General features: G+C 38.5%; 1 protein-coding gene across 1 annotated transcript in view; it reads right to left on the bottom strand.

Annotated features, from left to right (window-relative positions):
* LOC133569300 (cadherin-18) overlaps positions 1–24,181 on the bottom strand; it is a 257,158-nt gene that overhangs the window by 20,303 nt on the left and 212,674 nt on the right. The window contains exon 11 of the mRNA XM_061921528.1: positions 566–817. Coding sequence (XP_061777512.1) covers positions 566–817 — 252 coding nt within the window. The remainder of the gene's footprint in view (positions 1–565; positions 818–24,181) is intronic.

The raw sequence follows: 24,181 nt of genomic DNA, 5'->3' as shown, positions 1-24,181 counted from the left end.
CCCTGATATCACTTGTGGATGATCGGTATTGGAATCGGTAGCACACAAGAGGCTCAAACACAGGATATTACTATGTCAGAGACAGGTAGGATAGGCCCCAGCTCAAATGTGTCCAGGGGCGCCGAAAAGGAGGGGTAAAGTAGACTGATTCTAGGGGCCCATGATGGAGGGGGGCCCAGAGAGGCCCCTAATGATGATAAAATTATGTGTTGGGGGCCCTGTAAAGATTATTTTCATGGGGCCCAAAATCCCTAAAGGCGCCCCTGCATATGTCCCTCAAGAGAACAAAAAAATAAAGAACGCCACCTGAGGGAGACGAGGGGTTCTTTCGGAGCCGTAATGACCTTGCACTCTTGCTTCCGGTCTTCTTTTGTCCTCCTCAGCATCTCAATTCATGTCCTGCTCTCGCTGTGTCCTTCACAACCTCTTCTCTTCCTTGCCTGCGCCCTCCGGGTTTTTTTCAGTCAGCCTCCTTCAGTAACCCACCTGTGTCCTTAAAAGTCCACTCAGACCCCTCCAAAACCACCCCCCTCCTCCCCCATCACACACACATACACACACTCACCCAGCAGGATGATGATGCACAACAGGATGGCGATGAGCGCCCCCGTGCTGAGGCCCGCCGAGGACAGGAAGGCCTCGCCTTGGCACATGCGGATCTTGCCGTGGCGCTGGCAGGGGCACACGCGCAGGGTGAGGGTGCTGGTGGCGCTCAGGGACGGCTCGCCGCTGTCCCACACCACCACGGGCAGCTGGTACAGCTCCTGGGTCAGGTGGTTGAAGCGCCGCCGCCGGGCGATGATGCTGGCCGTGCTGTCTGCAACGACAACATCACGATATGTTGAGTCAGCAATTATCGCCCTTTATTTACCCAAATATTGTCCAACAGGGGGGGCACAAACGTTTTTCCACTGGGGGGCCGCACAGTGGAAAATCAAAGCATGCGGGGGCCATTTTAATAGTTTTCATTTTATATACAATAATTTAGAGTTATTTTTTTAACATTTATGTAAAAAAATATCATACAATAACATTTTTCTATTATTATTCAATCTGTAGGTTGGGGTGTCCAAACATTTCCCAAAGTATGCAAAAGCCATTTTGATATTCTTTATTTACAAAACCAATACAGTTTATCGATCTTTTTAACGATTAGTCGCAATTAATGTGTCAAATAAATCCATAAATCCCACTGCTGAAAAATGTGTGTGTGTGTGTGTGTGTATATGTATATATATATATATATATATATATATATATATATATATATATATATATATATATATATATATATATATATATATATATATATATATGTATGTATATATATATATATATATATATATATATATATATATATATATAAATAAATAAATGATAAATGGGTTGTACTTGTATAGCGCTTTTCTACCTTCAAGGTACTCAAAGCGCTTTGACACTACTTCCACATTCACACACTGATGGAGGGAGCTGCCATGCAAGGCGCCAACCAGCACCCATCAGGAGCAAAGGTGAAGTGTCTTGCTCAGGACACAACGGACGTGACGAGGTTGGTACTAGGTGGGATTTGAACCAGTGACCCTCGGGTTGCGCACGGCCGCTCTCCCACTGCGCCACGCCGTCCCTATATGTATATATATATACATATGTATATATATATATACATATGTATGTATATGTGTGTGTGTGTGTGTATATGTATATGTGTGTGTGTGTGTATATGTATATGTGTGTGTGTGTATATATGTATATGTGTGTGTGTATATATGTATATGTGTGTGTGTATATATATGTATATGTGTTTGTATATATATATATATATATATATATATATATGTATATGTATGTATATATATATGTGTATGTATGTATATGTGGGTTCTTCCGAGGATGTTGTAGTCGTAATGGTTTGTACAGTCCTGTGAGACATTTGTGATTTAGGGCTATATAAATAAACATTGATTGATATGTGTATGTATGTATGTATATATATATGTGTATGTATATATATATATATATATATATATATATATATGTATGTGTACGTATGTATTTATATATATGTATGTGTACGTATGTATTTATGTATATATATGTATGTATGCATGTGTATATATATATATATATATATATGTGTACGTATGTATTTATGTATATATATATATGTGTATGTATGTATGTATGTATATATATATATGTATGTGTATGTATGTATATATATATATATATATATATATATATATAATATATATATATAATATATATATATATATATATATATATATATATATATGTATGTATGTATGTATGTATGTATGTATGTATGTATGTATGTATGTATGTATGTATGTATATGTGTGTATGTGTATGTATGTAAGAAACATTTGCTCTGGGGCAACAATTTGGACGCTTCTGCTTTGATTTGTGAAGTGAAGTGAATTATATTTATATAGCGTTTTTCTCAAGTGACTCAAAGCGCTTTACATAGTGAAACCCAATATCTAAGTTACATTTTTTTTTTAAAACCAGTGTGGGTGGCACTGGGAGCGGGTGGGTAAAGAGTCTTGCTCAAGGACACAACGGCAGTGACTAGGATGGCGGAAGCGGGGGATCGAACCGGCAACCCTTAAGTTGCTGGCACAGCCGCTCTACCAACCGAGGTATAACGCCACAATTTCATCATAATTGGGACTGCATGAGAAAGTGCCAAAGAACATTTCTGCCTCCTGTGCACAGAAAATAATTAAGATGGTCTGCCTTAATTAAAAAAAAAAGCACGATTATCATTTTATGAAATGTCGAACCGGCACGGGATATAAACCTCTCCATAACGACTTTCATGTTAATTTTGAATATGCAGGACAGCAAGCACACACACCCCTCCCTCACTGCCACTGCCGTGACACATGGCCTCCCTCTCTCTGCAATCTGGGCTCCATCTTTGAATAATTATAATGACGGACAGTCGGAATGACAACGCGCACTTCAATCTTTATTAAATCGGACTGGCCGTACCACCGAATCAGCACGCAGGCATGGTGGTGTGTACAGTGGGGCAAATAAGTATTTAGTCAGCCACCGATTGATCAAGTTTTCCCACTTAAAATGATGACAGAGGTCTGTAGTTTTCATCATATGTAGACATCAACCGTGAAAGACAGAATGTGAAAAAAAAATCCAGGAATTCACATTGTAGGAAGTTTAAAGTATTTGTAAATTATGGTAGAAAATAAGTATTTGGTCAACCATTCAAAGCTCTCACTGATGGAAGGAGGTTTTGCCTCAAAATCTCACGATACATGGCCCCATTCATTCTTTCCTTAACACGGATCAATCGTCCTGTCCCCTTAGCAGAAAAACAGCCCCAAAGCATGATGTTTCCACCCCCATGCTTCACAGTAGGTGTGGTGTTCTTGGGATGCAACTCGGTATTCTTCTTCCTCCAAACACAACGAGTTGAGTTTATACCAAAAAGTTCTATTTTGGTTTCATCTGACCACATGACATTCTCCCAATCCTCTGCTGTATCATCCATGTATCCATTTTTAACTTGCACTTACAGATGTAGCGACACACTGTAGTTACTGACAGTGGTTTTCTGAAGTGCTCCTGAGCCCATATGGTGATATCCTTTACACACCTCTGCCTGAGGGATCCAAAGTCATGGGCATTCTGTCATAACTTGGCCTGGACATGGACTATTTCTTCGATGCAGATAAGGATCAACACGAGCGAGGCGTGGACGTGAGTACATAGTTGTTTATTTAAAACTATAATAAAAAATAAACAAACTAAGGGCGCTCACAAGGAGGTACAGACACTAAATGCAAAACTACAAACATGAAACAAAAACACTTGCTCGATTGGCATGAATAATAATAAACTATAAACAAAACTAGCACAATGGCATAAATACAAAAACTTACACGGCATGGAACTATGGACAAGGACATGAAGGAGGTGCAGCATGGGTAAGGTGCGTGCGCATGTGAAGATCCCAGAATGATGAACAGAAAGAAAATTACTTAAATACTGACTGTGATAATCAGGAATAGGTGTGGGACTGAGGGCAGGGGCGTGACGAGGTGGGAACTAATGTGTTGGCATGGAAACAAACAAAACCAGGAAGTGAAAAACTCGACTGAATGTCCAAAAACTAAACATAACTTCCAGGCGTGACACATCCAATGTTACGTGCAGTGATTTCTCCAGATTCTCTGAATCTTTTGACAATATTACAGACTTTAGATGGTGAAATCCCTAAAGTCCTTGCAATAGCTCTTTGAGAAATGTTGTTCTTAAACTGTTGGACAATTTGTTCACGTATTTGTTCACAAAGTGGTGACCCACGCCCCATCCTTGTTTGTGAATGACTGAGCATTTCATGGTAGCTGCTTTTATACCCAATTACGGCATCCACCTGTTCCCAATTAGCCTGTCCGTCTGTGGCGATGTTGGGAATAAGTGTTTGATGAGCATTCCTCAACTTTTTCAGTCTTTTTTGCCACTTTTGCCAGCTTTTTTGAAACTTGTTGCTAGCATCAAATGCCAAATGAGCTAATATTTTCAAAAAATAACAAAGTATCTTGTCTTTGTGGTCTATTAAATTGATTAAAGGCTGAAAAGGATTTGCAAATCTTTGTTTTTATTTACCATTTACACAACGTGCCAACTTCACTGGTTTTGGGGCTTTGTATTTAACGTGATACAAAAAGAGCTGAACAATGTGATCGTCTTCAATTGCTTCATCTGCACTTGTTTTTTTTTTCCAACTTGGGGCGGACAGTAGGACCGTACATGTTTATTTTCTCTGAAAACAGTGCAGGAGTGAAGCATTTCTCATTTGCTTTTTCAACTTTGGCCGTGAAGGCATTGGAATTCAATGTGGAATTCGAAAAATGTCCGTTGAGATATTTTCCAATATTCTGTGTTTTTAGTTTGAAGCATTACCTTTTCCCATTCATATACAGCAGCTACAATTGAGTCAGCGTCCCTGATTTTCCTTCATGTCCTTTTCGTATTTTTTTTTGTCAAGTGCGGATGTGAAATGGTCTTGAATTCTATTCATGATAGATTTTGAAAGTTCTTTCGAATCTTAAATATGACTTATTAAAACCTGCAGAAACCCTAAATAAACAACGTACATTCAAGTAAACCATTCAACATTAAGTTATTTTAAATTATGCAATTTACTGTGATTTAATCAAAATTACTTAAAAATCCAGTTTATTAATCAACATTCAAAAAGTGTGATAAATGTAATCAAAAATTCAACCAGCTAACAATTTTTTTTTAGAGTTAAAGTTAAAGTACCAATGATTGTCACACACACCCACAAGGTGTGGCAAAATTATTCTCTGCATTAAACCCATCACCCTTGAGCCGCCACTGGGAGGTGAGGGGAGCAGTGAGCATCAGCGGTGGCCGCGCCCGTCAATCATGTTTGGTGATTCAACCCCCAATTCCAACCCTTGATGCTGAGGGCCAAGCAGGGAGGTAGGCTTCACTACACAGTTTGGCACTAATAGCAAAACAGTAATATATATATATATATATATATATATATATATATATATATATATATATATATATATATATATATATATATATATATATATATATATAAATAAATATATATATATATATATATATATATATATATATATATATATATATATATATATATATATATATATATATATATAAAACCCTTTTTCCATATAAGGACTAGATGAGTCGCCCGCTGGCCTGTTCTAAAAATAGCTCAAATAGCAGCACTTACCAGTGAGCTGCCTCTATTTTTTCAATTTGATTTATTTACTAGCAAGCTGGTCTGGCTTTGCTCGACATTTTTAATTCCAAGAGACAAAACTCAAATAGAAATTGAAAATCCAAGAAAATATTTTAAAGACTTGGTCTTCACTTGTTTAAATAAATTAATTTATTGTTTTACTTTCCTTCTTATAACTTTTAGAAAGACAATTTTAGAGAAAAAATACAACCTTTAAAATGATTTTAGTATTTTTAAAAACATATAACTTTTTACTTTTTAAATTCTTTCCTCTTCTTTCCTGACAATTTAAATAAATCAATGTTCAAGTACATTTTTTTTATTATTATTGTAAAGAATAATAAATACATTTTAATTTAATTCTTCATTTTAGCTTCTTTTTTTTCCACGAAGAATATTTGTGAAATATTTCTTCAAACTTATGATTAAAATAAAAAATATTCTGGCAAATCTAGAAAATCTTTAAAATCAAATTTAAATCTTATTTCAAAGTCTTTTGAATTTATTTAAAAAATGTCGTTCTGGAAAATCTAAAAGAAATAATGATTTGTCTTTATTAAAAATATATCTTGGTCCAATTTGTTATATATCCACTTTAGTCGACTGAAGGCATAGTGTTGAATATCTTAAAAGGTGTTTTTTTGGCGATTCCAACTTTGACCACAGCGTCATTTGCCATGTCGAGTGGCGCTTTCAGTCATTTTCAGCAGACTGCATTGCAAAATGATTACTGTATCGACTGTAAGGCATAGAGTGTTGAATATCTTAAAAGGTGTTTTTTTTGGCGATTCCAACTTTGACCAAAGCGTCAATTGCCATGTCGAGTGGCGCTTTCAGTCATTTTCAGCAGACTGCATTGCAAAATGATTACTGTATCTGCTGTCGGGCATAGAATGTTGAATATCTTAAAAGGTGTTTTTTTGGCGATTCCAACTTTGACCACAGCGTCAGTTGCCATGTCGAGTGGCGCTTTCAGTCATTTTCAGCAGACTGCATTGCAAAATGATTACTGTATCTATTGTAAGGCATAGAGTGGTGAATATCTTAAAAGGTGTTTTTTTGGCTATTCCAACTTTGACCACAGCGTCAGTTGCCATGTTGAGTGGCGCTTTCAGTCATTTTCAGCAGACTGCATTGCAAAATGATTACTGTATCTACTGTAAGGTATAGTGTTGAATATCTTAAAAGGTGTTTTTTTGGCGATTCCAACATCGACCACAGCGTCAGTTGCCATGTCGAGTGGCGCTTTCAGTCATTTTCAGCAGACTGCATTGCAAAATGATTACTGTATCTACTGTGAGGCATAGAGTGTTGAATATCTTAAAAGGTGTTTTTTTGGCAATTCCAACTTTGACCACAGCGTCAGTTGCCATGTCGAGTGGCGCTTTCAGTCATTTTCAGCAGACTGCATTGCAAAAGGATTACTGTATCTACTGTAAGGCATAGAGTGTTGAATATCTTTAAAAGGTGTTTTTTGGCGATTCCAACTTTGACCACAGCGTCAGCTGCCATGTCGAGTGGCGCTTTCAGTCATTTTCAGCAGACTGCATTGCAAAATAATTACTGTATCTACTGTAAGGCATTAAGTGTTGAATATCTTAAAAGGTGTTTTTTTTGGCGATTCCAACTTTGACCACGGCGTCAATTGCCATGTCGAGAGGCGCTTTCAGTCATTTTCAGCAAACTGCATTGCAAAATGATTACTGTATCTACTGTAAGGCATAGAGTGTTGAATATCTTAAAAGGTGTTTTTTTGGCGATTCCAACTTTGACCACAGCGTCAATTGCCATGTCGAGTGGCGCTTTCAGTCATTTTCAGCAGACTGCATTGCAAAATTATTACTATATCTACTGTGAGGCATAGATTGTTGAATATCTTAAAAGGGTTTTTTTTGGCGATTCCAACTTTGACCACAGCGTCAGTTGCTATGTCGAGTGGCGCTTTCAGTCATTTTCAGCAGACTGCATTGCAAAATGATTACTGTATCTACTGTAACTCAAAATGTATGTTAGTTGCAATGTATGTGTGTTTTTTTAAAATAAAATAAAAATCACTTATTGAGATTTATGGATTTTCTTCCTACACTTACTTTTCTTTTACACAATTAAGTGAACTTAATTCAAACATATACCAGCTATTGCGTCAACTAATTATCAGCAGACGACACGAGGAAGAGGTGAGATTAATTATAAAGTGTGCTTCTTCCTACAGTACTACTTTTCAGATATGTTGAATTGCTCAAGCGCATTGCGTTACTTAATGCCACTAATTAAACATGTCTGAAATAAATACATCATGATCACAGATCAGGGGTTTCAAGCTCATTTTAGATGGGGGGGGCTGCATGGAGAAAAATCTACTCTTAAGTGGTAAAATCACGGCATGGTAACTTAAAAATAAAAACAACTTCAGATTGTTTTCTTTGTTTAAAAGTAGAACAAGCACATTCTGAAAATGTACAGATCGTAATGTTGTTTTTTTTACACTTACATGTTGCGGTTAATACTATTATACACCTTATTTGTCGTTATATGTACTTTCTGAATAAATTATGTGATAATGTTCATCAGTCAACTCATTGGTGTTCATTTTCGATCCTATTTTTTTTAATTTTTTTTCTTTGTCATGAAAAAGGGAGGTTTTTGTGGTTGGTGCACTAATTGTAAGTGTATATTGTGTTTTTTTTTAATGTTGATTTAATTTAAAAAAAAATATATATATATATATATATTTTTTTTAAAATAAAAATGAATACAAAATTATTCTGCGGCCCGGTGGTTGGGGACCACTGTTGTAGAAAGTTGTAATATTTATGTTTTTTGGCCACTTATGGGCTGTAAATCCTTGGGCAACTCACGATTCCGATCCAATTTGATTCTTGGGGGTAACGATTCGATTCAGAATCGATTCTCGATTTTTTTTTTTAATAACCAGTTTTATGATTAACTGGTCAGTACAAATAAAGAATGAAAAAAAAATATATATATATATATATATATATAATTTTTTTAATTTATTTATTTTTTTGCTTTTTTTATCGATTTAACAATCGTTACAAAAAATGAATGGACATAATTTTTTTTTTTTTAAACTTGCTAACCTTTGCATTTTGTGTATCCATACAATGTTTTCTTTATTAATTCAATTATTTATTTATGGTAGTGCTGCTGAATAATTACCAATGACCAATTATTTTTTGACCAATTATATCACACTTTTGGAATGTTGATTAATTGTAATTAATCACAGTAAATTACTTGCTTGGATAATTTAAATTAAATTGATTTTTTTTTTAAAACGCAACATTTGATTTAAGTATTACTTAAAGGCATTTAAGTCTTACTTAAATGTATGTTATTTATTTGCTTAAAAATTGGTAACATTTTTATCTTGTAGACCAGTGGTCCCCAACCACCGAGCCGCGGCCCAGTACCGAAACCGTGGCCCAAAATATTTTTTTTATCCATTTCTATTTAAAAAGAAAAAAATACATAAATATATATATATTTTTTTTATTAAATCAACATAAAAAAACACAATATACACTTATAATTAGTGCACCAACCACAAAAACCTCCCCTTTTAATGACAAAAACGTCTTTTTTTTCATGACAAAGAAAAAAAAAAAAAAAGGATTACCCCCACCCCCACCCCCCCGGCCGCGATACAAAAAGACAGTTGTCATATTCATTTTTTTGGCCATCTTTGGACTTGATAGAAGTAGTTTGTATATTTATTAGGAATGTGTGAATTTTTATTCAGATTCAATTCGATTCTTGGTGGTAACGATTTGATTCAGAAACGATTCTCGACTTTTTTTTTTTAATAACATTGGGTACCAGTTTTATGATTAACTGGACAGTACAAATGATAAGTTTTGAATGTTAAAAAATCAATATGTTAGATCCACTATGGACTGGACTCTCACAATGTTGCATAATTTAAATTAAATTTTAAATGATTTAAACAATTCCGATTCAATTCGATTCTTAGGGGAAACATTTTGATTCAGAATCGATTCCTCAACTTTTTTTTAATAACATTGTGTACCAGTTCTATGATTAATGTTGAAGGATGCTGATATGTTTAAGAGTTATTTCTTTTTACATAGCCATGTTTAGAGTAGCTAGTACTTTTCCTTTGAATTTTCTAGCAGTCTTTCTTTGTCTTCAGATCCCAGGTTAGTGTCGTAAACCTTCGGAATGTGAAGACAACCCCCACGTCTCTAATTTGAAAATCTCTGGGATTTTTTTTTCCAGTTTAGCCAGTGCGATATCCTATTAAATACGTGGTCATGTTATATCTTTACACGGTGTTCACAGCACAACATGTCTCTGAAAATACTGGAAATGGAACAGGAGGGCGGGGGGGCTTGTGATGTGTCAGAACAGACTCTCTGGCCAGAGAAGAATAAAAAAAAAAGTGAACTCCCAGGACACGTTTGCTTCACTGAGAGAGCTCACTGAAGTGGATGGAGCACAACCCCATCACCCCCCCACGTCCCACCGGATGTGCAGAAGCAGACATTAGTGCGCTGGAGGAACATGACATTTTGTGGGTATAAATAGACTCACTAACCAGTGCATCATTTATTTGAGAAATGTCTGCGTGGAAGCAGAATTTTTGTATTGGATCTGATGAAAATATTATGAATTCTTCAGTAACTCTTGTAGCTGCTGTGTATCCTCATGAGTAGTATTTGTGTGAGGGTTGTTTGGCCCCGACAAGAGCAGCATACCAAAAACAGGAGGATATATATCACATGCTGCAAGGGGAAATATACACAACTAGAGATATCCGATAATGGCTTTTTTTGCCGATAACCTGATATTGTCCAACACGTAATTACCTATACCGATATATACAGTCTTGGAATTAACACATTATTATGCTTAATTTTGTTGTGATGCCCCGCTGGATGCATTAAACCAGGGGTCGTGAACCTTTTTGGCTGAGAGAGCCAAAAAGCCAAATATCTTAAAATGTATTTCCGTGAGAGCCATATTATATATTTTTTAACACTGAACACAATTAAACGCGTGCTTTTTTAAGTAAGACCAACATTTCTAGAGTATAATAGGTCTCTTATTATTTGTAAAAACATTGTTATTCTGAGGTTAACTGTGGAGGAGGCGTGGCCTGCGGGCCTGCAGCGAACTGGGTTGTGCCAGGACCGGCCTCGAAATCAGCGACAGGTGCGTAGATGGCCCACTTGGGCCTTGTTATCTAATCACCTGTCGCTCTGTTATAAGCAACAGTCAGGAGGATAGACGGGGTTAGGGTTGGAGCCAGAGCGCATGCGAGAACGAAAGAGAAAAATACAATTTCTGGAAAGCAACTGAAAGACTTATTGAAAAATAAAACAATATTGTTACCCTGAAACAGGCTCTCATGTCAGTGCTTGGTGGTCTGAAGAACCCCCAGGAGGGCAAGCCCCACACTAACCAATAATAAATAAATAACTCCTTACCATTAACGCAACTTCTTGAACAGGTGTGGTAGAAAATGAATGGATGGATTAAAAATGCAGGAGAATGTTTTATATTTTGAACATTATTTTTAACACTGTGATTACAAGTGGAATTATTAATTACTTATTGTGTTAAGCAATGTCAGCTCAGGCATCAAAAGAGCCACATCTGGCTCTCGAGCCATAGGTTCCCTACCCCTGCGTTAAACAATGTAACAAGGTTTTCCCAAAAAAAAATCAACTCAAGTTATGGGAAAAAGTGCCAACATGGCACTGCAATATTTATCATTGAAGTCACAAAATGCATTTTTTTTTAACATGCCTCAAAAAAGCAGCTTGAAAATTTGGGACATGCTCTCCCTGAGAGAGCATGAGGGGGTTGGGGAGGTGGGGATATATTGTAGCGTCCTGGAGGTGTTAGTGCTGCAAGGGTTTCTGGGTATTTGTTCTGTTGTATTTACGTTGTGCTACGGCGCGGATGTTCTCCCGAAATGTGTTTGTCATTCTTGTTCGGTGTGGGTTCACAGTGTGGTGCATATTTGTAACAGTGTTAAAGGTGTTTTATACGGCCACCCTCAATGTGACCTATATGGCTGTTGACCAAGTATGCGTTGCATTCACTTGTGTGTGTAAAAAGCCGTTATGTGACTCGGCCGGCACGCTAAGGCAGCGCCTTTAAGGTTAAATGGCGCTCTGTACTTCTCTCTATGTCCATGTATACAGCAGCGTTTTAAAAATTCATAAATTTCACTTTTTGAAACCGAGGCCGATAATTTCCGATATTACATTTTAAAGCATTTATCGGCCGATGTTATCGGACATCTCTAAAAAAATATATATGATATGACCCCTTTAACAGTATGGCGCATGTAATCATGGAATTGGCTTGTGAAAATGGAATCTACAATTAAACACAAAAAAATGTGAAAAATCAACCTAAATTTACAAATTTTATGAGGACGTATCGTTCAAAGGCCAAGTGAAAGCAAATAAAAACATTGTGCTAATGCCCGCTGTCTTCCTGTTGTTATGGACCCTACCAACTTGAGATAATCCTGATACCCACTACAACTATGGGAAATACTACACTTTGACTTTCACAAAGTGCATTATTTTATTTTATTTTTTTTCTTTAAACATGCTTCAAAACAACAGCTACAAAAACAATGAAGGCACACAGCTTCAGTCCAGAGTATACTAGAGTCATAAAGTAAACAATAACATAGTCCTCCTTTAGTGCAAACTGTATAACAGGAAATTATAAACTGGGCTCAATCTGCCCTGCTCTAATCGTATTTGTATGAGTAACACAAATGTGCTGCAAGCTAGTGGTGAGTGCTTGAAGTGGCCTAGCAGTCGGCCAGAGCTTCAGAAATGCTGCGTTGAGACAGGGCACCTTGTTCAATGTAAGCTCCAAAGTGTACCCCATGCAGCGCAGAATAGCCACGCCAAACTCCACCGTAGCATTTGCCATACTGCGTGCGTTGTCCCTGACCACAACTTGGGCTTTTGCCCTGAAGTGGTTTTGTTGTATTTTTGTTTTTTCTCGGCAGAGTCTTTAAAAGGGAACATTATCACCAGACCTATGCAAGTGTCAATATATACCTTGATGTTGCAGAAAAAAGACCATGTATTTTTTTAACCGATTTCCGAACTCTAAATGGGTGAATTTTGGCGAATTAAACGCCTTTCTGTTTATCGGTCTTTTAGCGATGACGTCAGAACGTGACGTCACCGAGGTAATACAGCCCCAATTTTCATTTTCACATTACAAACACCGGGTCTCAGCGCTGTTATTTTCCGTTTTTTCAACTATTTTTTGGAACCTTGGTGTGTTTTCGGAGGGTGTAACAACACTAACAGGGAGGGATTCAAGTTGCACCACTGGCAAGAAATCTGCCGCCAGACCCCCATTGAATGTGCCGGAGTGTCTGCACATTTTACCGGCGATGCTAAGGCAGACATGGCACAGAGATGTATGGATAACCTGTGGATGCATTTGCAACGATTAAGTCAACAAAATCACAAAGATGAGTTTTGTTGATGTTGGTGACTTATGTGCTAATCAGACATATTTGGTCGCAGCATGACTGCCAGCTAATCGATGCTAACATGCTACGCTAATCGATGCTAACATGCTATTTACGCTAGCTGTATGTACATTTGAAACTAGATACCCACATTTAATGCGAAACAAACACTTACCAATCGGCGGATTTAAGTGGCTCTAGTGTCACAAGATGCGAAAGTCCTGATCGTTTGGTCTGCACATTTTACCGGCGATGCTAATAAGACAGCCATGCTATGGGCCACTTCATTAGGTACACCCATGCTATGGCTGAATAGCGTCAATAGCTATTCGCTCAATAGCTTCAGTTTCTTCTTCAATTTCGTTTTCGCTATCTGCCTCCATACTCCGACCATCCGTTTCAATACATGCGTAATCTGAAGCTTAAGTCGCTGAAATCCGAGTCTGAATCCGAGCTAATGTCGCTATATCTTCCTGTGCTATTCGCCATTGTTTGTTTGTATTGGCAGCACTGTATGACATCACAGGGAAATGGACAGTCGCATCGCAATTAGCGAAAATCAAGCACTTTAAAGCTTTTTTTAGGGATATTCTGGGAGATGTAAAATTTTGAAAAAAACTTCGAAAAATAAAACAAGCCACTGGGAACTGATTTTTATTGTTTTTAACCCTCATGAAATTTTGATAATGTTCCCCTTTATGCGACAACTGTGTGATACTACAAACGTGTGTATGTTGAAGCGAAACTTGCCAGCGAGCACGCTAGTGGGCGTGGCCTCTTTGTCTTGGCACTAACTTTAGCGTAGGTAATCATCCACAGTTAATGGTGGGATATGCATGATTAATGTGATCCTTTTGTGTGATTAATCACATGAGTTAATGTGTTATTTTGACATTATCGCTTGGCCAACATCAATGCTAATTAGAGCACAAAGTTGTTTGGTACAGTTCTCCAATATCGTGGATGGACCGATCAATGAAGTGTTGCTGCTGATGTCCACACACACAATCGTCAATAAAGCCTTTTTTTTTTTTTTTTAAAGCTGAGGGCGAAGCATGCAGAAGTGCTTTCGCACACCTTGCCTTGTTTGTGTCATGTCTATGTGATCATGTTTTGTTTTAATCATGTTCTGTTTATTTGGCCACTCAGTCCCTGTTTTTGCACTTCCTGGTTTGTTTTGTCACCATGACTACCCATTAGTTTTCACCTGTCCTCATGTCTCACACCTGTTTTCACTAATCACCACAGTATTATTTAAGCCTGTCTGTTTCTGTTCTTCGTCCTGGCAACATAATAATAATAACAATGGATTAGATTTATATCGCGCTTTTCTATTGTTAGATACTCAAAGCGCTCAAAGAGAAGTGGGAACCCATCATTCATTCACACCTGGTGGTGGTAAGCTACATCTGTAGCCACAGTTGCCCTGGGGAAGACTGATGGACTGCCAGTTTGCGCCTACGGCCCCTCCGACCACCACCAGTCATTCATTCATCATTCATTCACCGGTGTAAGCGGCACCGGGGGCAAGGGTGAAGTGTCCTGCCCAAGGACACAACTGCAGCGATTTGGATGTCAATAGGTGGGAAGCGAACCTGCAACCCTCAGGTTTCTGGCACGGCCGCTCTACCCACTACGCCATGCCGCCCCTCATCACCTCCTTTTCACCGTCTACCACCTTCTATGCCTTCCATGCCAATGATCCATGCTCCTTGTCTTTTTCCAAGTAAGTTTTTTTTGTTATTCATGCCATTGTGCAAGTGTTTTGTGTTATGTTCATAGTTTTGTTTCATAGCCAAGTTTTTGTTTGTTTGTTCCTGTTTTTAGTTATAGTGTTAGAATAAAAGATGTCTTTACCTTCATGCCATCTCGGGAAAACAACCACCTCATAGTCCAAGTATTGACAGTTTGGGAATGGAACCCTCCTTCCAAAGCACAAACGACATGAAGGCTAATTAAACGTCCTGCACATCAACCGCTCGCCGGCTCTTGTTTCGCCAGCGTTGCTGATCAGCCGTAATATTAGGAGCCCTATTAGTATGGAAAATGGATGGCTCCAGAAATCAATTGATCTATTTATGCACGGAGGTTATTTAAAGATCGTCCTCCCTTTTCATTCTCCCGTGCGGGGAAATGTCAGCGCAAAGTGACAGATAATGAGAACAGAGTGGAACAATTTACCAAGTTAGTCGCAAAGTGGTTATGTAGCTTTTAATAGCGGACCATTCCGCCGCCGTTTGACCCGCCTTTTGAATGCTCCCGCTGTGGCGACTGGGTTATGTAACGGGACACGTTGACATTTAATAGAAAAGCCTTCGCTAATGGCACCACTTAAAAGTCAACTTTTGCAGTACTGTGAACGTGACGTAAATAAGCGCTCGATTGTATCATGGAGCGGGAAAACGTCGGCTTTTAGTGCATTGAGGAGAAACGTGCAAACGCGTCTTTAAATTGTCAGACTAACAGGGAGCCTCAATCAGGACTTGACAAAAACCACGCCCCCCCACTTGAGGTCTGCTGGGTGCCACACCCGGGTCCTCGGGTCCGCAGTCCGCAACAAGCTGAAAAAAACTGCTTGAAAGTGCAAATATGCCCTCACGTGCAGTGATTCTGAAACTGCGGTACTCGGACTCCATCTAGCGGTCTGCCAAAGAATCGCTTGATTAAAGTACAGTGTTGTATTTTCCTATATGCAAACACTGTGTTACTGTTCAAACTGTGTGTAAAGTGGCAGTGGCCAATGTTAAACATACGTGTTTTTAATGAATACCTGGGCCTACTATGCTACTGTATTACTATGTTGGCAGGGTTGGTGCTGGGATATTTCAAAATGGGCTCCAATGGAATAAGTCATAAAAATGGGGTCCCACTTTTCTGTAACCGTTTTGAAAACAAATGATAAATGTATGCATTTTCCTGTTATGTCTCACATTCTATATTGTGTTTTGGAAAAAGGTTGTTATAAATGTTACTTAATTCATTTAAAAAAAATAATACAACAATTTTCACTTTCTGATTTTCCTTCATGGATCTAAACTTTACTGCTATATTTTTTCCTATACATTTATTGTAATATTTTCAGAATGTGTATCAAGACTAGGACTATGGTGGGATTTTTTTTCCCGAGGTACAAACCGACTGGATCGGACACGATGTGAAGGTAATGACATCTTTTAATTAATCCATCAAAAAGTGAAAACAAAAGGCGCTCACAGCAGAGGTACAAAACTTGGCTAAGAAAACTTAAACTAATACTATAACGTAAACTATGGACATGAAAACATGAACTAAAAACTCACTAAACTTACGTGGCAAGAAAATAGCAGCATGAACTATGACCTGGACGGAGTACTGACTGTCAAGAGTGCAGAGCATGAATGTGATGTCGTCAGGCTGACTGCCTGGCAACTACAGGCTTAAATAGCGGTGACGTGATTAACAACAGGTGCGTGAGTCCGAATGAATCAGGTGCGTGACATGAGGACAGGTAAAAAGTAATGGGTCGTCATGGAAACAAAACAGGGAGTGAAAAAACAAGAACTGACAAAATCCCAAAAACAAACAGAACATAGCCAAACTAAACATGACCAGCAAGACATGACAATGTGTTTGTTCTACTTTTGGCCAAAGCAACATAAAAAAAACAATCCGAATTTGTCTTTAAGTTTCAGTTTTAACGCCATGATTTTAATAGTCCGGCTCGATGTTAGCAACATTAGCATCGCAATGCTAGCTACATGCTAGCGTCAGGGACGCCGCTAGAAATTTTGGGCCCCATGAAAAGAATCTTTACAGGGCCCCTGTATCTTTACAGGACCCCTCTGTATTATAATTTCATCATCATTAGAGACCTCTCTGGGCCCCCCTCAATCATTGGCCCCTAGAATCCGTCTCCTTTACCCCGTCCCCCACCACCCCCTTTCGGCGCCCCTGGCTAGCATGTAGCTGTTTTGAAAACAAAATGATAAACAAATGATAAATGTATGCATTATCCTGTTATATCTCACATTTTATATTGTGTTTTGGAAAAAGGTTGTCATAAACTTTACTTAGTTCATAAAATAAATAATACATATGTAGATGTATTCAGTTATAAACATTTATTCACTTTCTTCATTCCTTCATGGATCTAAACTTTACCGCTGCCGGTATTTTTTCCTATATTTTCATTGAATAAGTTGTAGGTGTATTTATTTCAGTATAAAAGTGTAAAAAGTGTTTTGCTTCGGTCATTAAATTATGATAATCGTTATTCTCACCTGTGTGTAGATCATCAGTCGTTAAAGAAACGCCACATCTACACTTTCATGGCAAATAATGCCAAGAAACTTACAATTTGGCAAGTTAGTTTCAATGCCATTTAATCCAGTGGCACTCAATACCTCTAGCATTTTTTCTTGATTGGTTGAGGTGGGCGGGGTTTGGTGGTAGTGGGGGGTATATATTGTAGCGTCCCGGAAGAGTTAGTGCTGCAAGGGGTTCTGGGTATTTGTTCTGTTGTGTTTATGTTGTGTTACGGTGCCGATGTTCTCCTGAAATGTTTGTCATTCTTGTTTGGTGTGGGTTCACAGTGTGGCTCATATTTGCAACAGTGTTAAAGTTGTTAATACGGCCACCCCCAGTGTGACCTGTATGGCTGTTGATCAAGTATGCCTTGCATTCGCTTGTTTGTGCGTGTAAAAGCCGCTTATATTATGTGACTGGGCCGACGCGCTGTTTGTAAGGAGGAAAAGCGGATGTGACGACGGGTTGTAGAGGACGCTAAAGGCAGTGCTTTTAAGGCCCGCCCCCAATATTGTTGTCCGGGTGGAAATCCGGAGAAATCCGGGAGAATGGTTGCCCTGGGAGATTTTCGGGAGGGGCACTGAAATTTGTGAGTCTCCCGGAAAAATCGGGAGAGTTGGCAAGTATGCCCACACCCCCGCCGTCGAGACATTGGTGGTTTACAAGCAGAAGAGCATGTTTGGCAGTGCACAATCACAGAGTACTTACAAGCAGACACAGTGTGTCAACAGAAAAGGGAGAACGGGTGCAAATTGGCTTAAAAACTAACGATAAAGGTGGAGTTATAATGCTTTAAGACGGTGGTCCCCAACCACCGATTGGTACTGGGCCGCAGAAGAATTTTTAATGAATTTAAAAAAAAAATGTTTTAAATGTATTTATTTATTTTATTAAATCAACATTAAAAAAAACACAAGATACAATTACAATTAGTGCACCAACACAAAAACCTCTCTTTTTCATGACAAAAACCTCCCTTTTTCATGACAAAGAAAAAAAAAAATAACCCCCCACCCCGAGAATTAGTGATTTAGAAGTAAATAAGACACTAATTCTCGCCTCCATGGCGAGAAATAATGTAAGTTCCTTACAAGTATCATCCCTGCAGGACGAGGAATAGCCAAACATGCTTCACTACACACCGTAGCTCACCGGCGTCACAATGTAAACAAACACCATTGGTGGATCTACACTTAACATCCACTGCAATGAAACCAAGTACAGTAGTGTATCTAGTCGATACTATGATTACATTGCTAGTTTTTAGCATCACAACATCTTATCTTACAAAAGAAAAAGAAAAAAGATTGGTTATAAACTCAGGAAATATGTCCCTGGACACATGAGGACTTTGTAACTACTTGATATCGATCGGATTGATACCCAAATTTGTGGTATCATCCAAAACTAATGTAAAGTATCTAACAACAGAAGAGTAAGCGATTATTACATTTTAACAGAAGTGTAGATAGAACATGTTAAAAGAGAAAGTAAGCAGATATTCACAATAAATGAACATTAGATTAATAATTCATTTTCTACCACTTGTCCTTAATAATGACAAAATAATAGAATGATAAAAGACACAAAATGTTACTGCATATGTCAGCAGACTAAATTATTAGCCTTTGTTTGTTTACTTACTAAAAGGACAAGTTGTCTTGTATGTTCACTATTTAATTCAACCTTCCTCTTGTGTTAGCTTTCTGTTACCATCTCTTATGTTAACGGGTCGGTTTTGACCCATGTCTTAAATCAGCTGTAAAATACACTAAAAACAATTATCTATCATCCAATTTGTTTCTCGTCTCTTGGTTACCTTGTTAGGCTTCCTTATCCTTGAAAATATTAGTTTTAATATTTTTGGTTTGGGCCATTGGGCCTTTTTTTTGTCAGTATACCCCTCGATTTCAATTTTTAAAAATGGTAAAACGAACCTCAAGAGAATCATATAAATAAATAAAAAAGGTTGTTGTGTTACCTAACTATTACTAAGGGGTATTAGAACACATCTCTTAAATAAATGTGTTTTATTTATTTTTTCATTTTAAGAATTTTAACTATAGTAACATCTATGGTGTTACGGGTCAATTTCGACCCATATATATTTACTTCAAGAACAAGGCTAAAATGTATTTTTTTCAGCAACAGAAATCCAACATCAAACAAACAACAACCAATCAAGCAAATGAAACCAAAAGAAATAGATTACTAGTTCCAAAACTAATAAAAAAACAAAATCAGAGTGGCAAAAAGTGACACTTTTAGTGTCCGTCTTTTGTTTGTTTTTGTACAGGATAACAAAGTAAAATGAGAATCCACTAAAGCTCACATGATTGGGAGAGGAGCTGGCTGTCAGTGTGTTCAGTTTTGGCTCTTATCATTGCTTTATCATCTTATTTTTATAACTGGGTCGAAACCGACCCTAACAACACCAAGGGCATAATTTCGACCAGAGCATTTTATAATTTAGTGAAAAAAATTAAAATGTTTTATTTTGTTGACAAAGAGGTTCCTGACAAAGTCAAAAAGCTTTGATGCAAAAAAATAAATGTATGTGGTGTTTTTTATGCATTTAAAAACTAAAACGGGTCGGTGCCGACCCTAACACAAGACGAAGGTTAAGGACAAACTTGCAATAAGAAACATTTGTTTTATGTACCCTAAGATTTTTTTGTCAAAATAAAGCCAATAATGTAATTGTTTGTGGTCCTCTTTATTTAAAAAAGTACCTTAAAGTATCGAAAAAATGTTGGTACCGTTACCAAAATACTGGTGTCGGGACAACACTACTATGGAAGTATTATTGCAGCAAAACTATTTGCAAACGTCAATCTGTTTTTGTGTAACCAGATCTATTTGTCTGTGTTCCATACGGAAATAACGATACCGCCAATTCTGGATTCTTTATGCTCTAATATCGATTCTCGAATTAAAATATGGACACTTTGATAATTGATTGATTTGAAATCATTTTTGTCATTGACAGGGGCACAGTGTAAATACACTATATTGCCAAAAGTATTTGGCCACCTGCTTTGACTCACATATGAACTTGAAGTGCCATCCCATTCCTAAGCCATAGGGTTCAATATGATGTTGGTCCACCTTTTGCTGCTATTAGAGCTTCAACTCTTCCGGGAAGGCTGTCCACAAGGTTGCGGAGTGAGTTTATCGGAATTTTTCACCATTCTACCAAAAGCGCATTGGTGAGGTCACACACTTATTGGTCGAGAAGGCCTGAGTCTCAGTCTCCGTTCTAATTCATCCCAGGGATGTTCTATTGGGTTCAGGTCAGGTCTCTGTGCAGGTCAGTCAAGTTAATCCACACCAGTCTTTATTGACCTTGCTTTGTGCGCAGTCATGTTGGAAGAGGAGGGGGCCTCGCTCCGAACTGTTCCCACAACATTGGGAGCATGGAATTGTCCAAAATGTTTTGGTATCCTGAAGCATTGAAAGTTCCTTTCACAGGAACTAAGGGGCCAAGCCCAACTCCAGAAAAAGAACTCCACACCATAATTCCTCCTCCACCAAATTTCACTCTCGGCACAATGCAATCCGAAATGTTGCGATCTCCTGGCAACCTCCAAACCCAGACTCGTCCATCAGATTGCCAGATGGAAAAGCATGACTCATCAGTCCAGAGAAGGGTTCCGCACTGCTCTAGAGTCCAGTGACGACGTGCTTTACACCACTGCATCCCACGCTTTGCATTGGACTTGATGTATGGCTTAGATGCAGCTGCTTGGCCATGGAAACCCATTCCATGTAGCTCTCTGCGTACTGTACGTGGGCTAATTGGAAGGTCACATGAAGTTTGGAGCTCGGTAGCAACTGACTGTGCAGAAAGTCTTTGCATCTTTTAGCATCCGTTGGCCCCTCTCTGCCAGTTTACGTGTCCTACCACTTTTGTGGCTGAGTTGCTGTTGTTCCCAAACTCTTCCATTTTCTTATAATTAAGATGACTTTGGAATATTTAGGAGCAAGGACATTTCATGACTGGATTTGTTGCACAGGTGGCATCCTATGACAGTTCCACGCTGGAAATCACTGAAAGCGGCCCATTCTTTCACAAATGTTTGTAGAAACAGTCTCCATGCCTAAGTGCTTGATTTTGTACATCTGTGATTAGGACACCTGATTCTGATCATTTGGATGGGTGACCAAATACTTTTGGCAATATATTGTACAAACCCTGTTTCCATATGAGTTGGGAAATTGTATTAATTTTTCAACCCATATTCAGTTGAATATTCTACAAAGACAAGATATTAGATGTTCAAACTCATAAACGTAATTTTTTTTTGCAAATAATAAGTAATTTAGAATTTCATGGCTGCAACACGTGCGAAAATAGTTGGGAAAGGGCATGTTCACCACTGTGTTACATCACCTTTTCTTTTAACATCACTCATCACTCAATAAACCTTTGGGAACATTTTTTAAGCTTTTCAGGTGGAATTCTTTCCCATTCTTGTTTTATGTACAGCTTAAGTTGTTCAACAGTCCGGGGTCTCCGTTGTGGCATTTTAGGCTTCATAATCCGCCACACATTTTCAATGGGAGACAGGTCTGGACTACAGGCAAGCCAGTCTAGTACCCGCACTCTTTTACTATGACGCCACGCTGTTGTAACAAGTGACTTGGTATTGTTTTGTTGAAATAAGCAGGGGCGTCAATGATAATGTTGCTTGGAAGAAAACATATGTTGCTCCAAAACCTGTATGTACCTTTCAGCATTAATGGTGCCTTCACAGATGTGTAAGTTACCCATGCCTTGGGCAGTAATACACCCCCATAACATCACAGATGCTGGCTTTTCAACTTTACACCTAGAACAGTCCTGATGGTTCTTTTCCTCTTTAGTCTGGAGGACACGGCGTTCATCGTTTCAAAAAACTATTTAAAATGTGGACTCGTCAGACCACAGAACACTTTTCCACTTTGCAGCAGTCCATCTTAGCTGAGCTCAGGCCCAGAGAAGCCGGCGTCGTTTCTGGGTGTCGTTGATAAATGGCTTTTTGTTTGCATAGTAGAACTTGAACTTGCACTTACAGATGTAGCGACAAACTGTAGTTACTGACAGTGGTTTTTCTGAAGTGTTCCTGAGCCCATGTGGTGATATCCTTTACACACTGATGTCGCTTTTCGATGCAGTACCGCCTGAGGGAATGAAAGTCCGTCACATCATCGCTTATGTTCAGTGATTTCTCCAGATTCTCTGAACCTATTGATGGTATTATGGACCGTAGATGGTGAAATTCCTAAATTCCTTGCAATAGACCATTGAGAAATGTTGTTTTTAAACTGTTTGACTATTTGCTCACACATTTGTTCACAAAGTGGTGACATTCGGCCCGTCCTTGTTTGTGAATGACTGAGCATTTCATGGAAGCTGCTTTTATACCCAATCACGGCACCCACCTGTTCCCAATTAGCCTGCACATCTGTGGGATTTTCCAAATAAGTGTTTGATGAGCATTCCTCAACTTTATCAGTATTTATAGCCACCTTTCCCAACTTCTTTGTCAGGTGTTGCTGGCATCGAATTCTAAAGTTAATGGTTATTTGCAAAAAAAAAAATGTTTATGAGTTTGAACATCAAATATGTTGTCTTTGTAGCATATTCAACTGAATATGGGTCAAAAATTTTTTGCAAAACATTGTATTCCGTTTATATTTACATGTAACACAATTTCCCAACTCATATGGAAACAAGGTTTGTATTTCATTCCTCATTTTTAAACATTACACATTGTTTTCTATAATTATTTTCTGTTAAATGCATTAACATGTTCCGGGTGTCGAGAAGGGATTTACATCCTTTATCGCGGCAATAATTGCTTTGGTTTTTGTACGATTCGATTTTTGTGGGTTAGGAGGTCCCACTGTAAGCGCGTTTTTGTGACGTGCATCCTGCGTGATGGCGCTATCTCCATCCCGGCAGAGGATTAGCCAACACTTTCTGCAAAAAGTACGACCGAACAAAAGGCTTCCCCGGCGGGGTTGAGAACCCTCCCTTTATCCCATCTTCGGCCCGCGCGCGCACTTGAAGGGAATTCATCTCGCCGGGGTTTTGTACACATAATCCCGCAAACAAGCACTGGGGCGAAGACTCCTTGGCGGCGGCGGCGGCTCGCGAAGATCCGCGGCGAGAAGAGTGGAACGCAGGCGGGAAAAGGAGGTCACGAGAGATTTAGCGGTGTGAATGACTGAGAGGGATTTTCGGCACAACAACAGAAGGTTTTTTTTTTTTTTTGAGGTGGGGTGTGTGTTCAGCCACCAACATAAAGGAAGGAAAAGGCAGGCTGGTGGCATGAGGAGCTTACTTTAATTACCAGACACAGTCGTCAACCGCACGCCGCCGACATGCGAAGGACTTCTAATCCACATTAGCTCGTCTTCTATGACACGGGTCATAGGAAATCTGGCCCGCCACATTATTTTATGTGGCCGGCGAAAGCCTGGAAATACAAACCCCGTTTCCATTTGAGTTGGGAAATTGTGTTAGATGTAAATATAAACGGAATACAATGATTTGCAAATCATTTTCAACCCATATTCAGTTGAATATGCTACAAAGACAACATATTTATCAAACTGAT

This window comes from Nerophis ophidion, linkage group LG15 (genome assembly GCF_033978795.1).
Source record: "Nerophis ophidion isolate RoL-2023_Sa linkage group LG15, RoL_Noph_v1.0, whole genome shotgun sequence".
NCBI lineage: Eukaryota > Metazoa > Chordata > Actinopteri > Syngnathiformes > Syngnathidae > Nerophis > Nerophis ophidion.
This window is presented reverse-complemented; position numbering and strand designations above follow the sequence as displayed.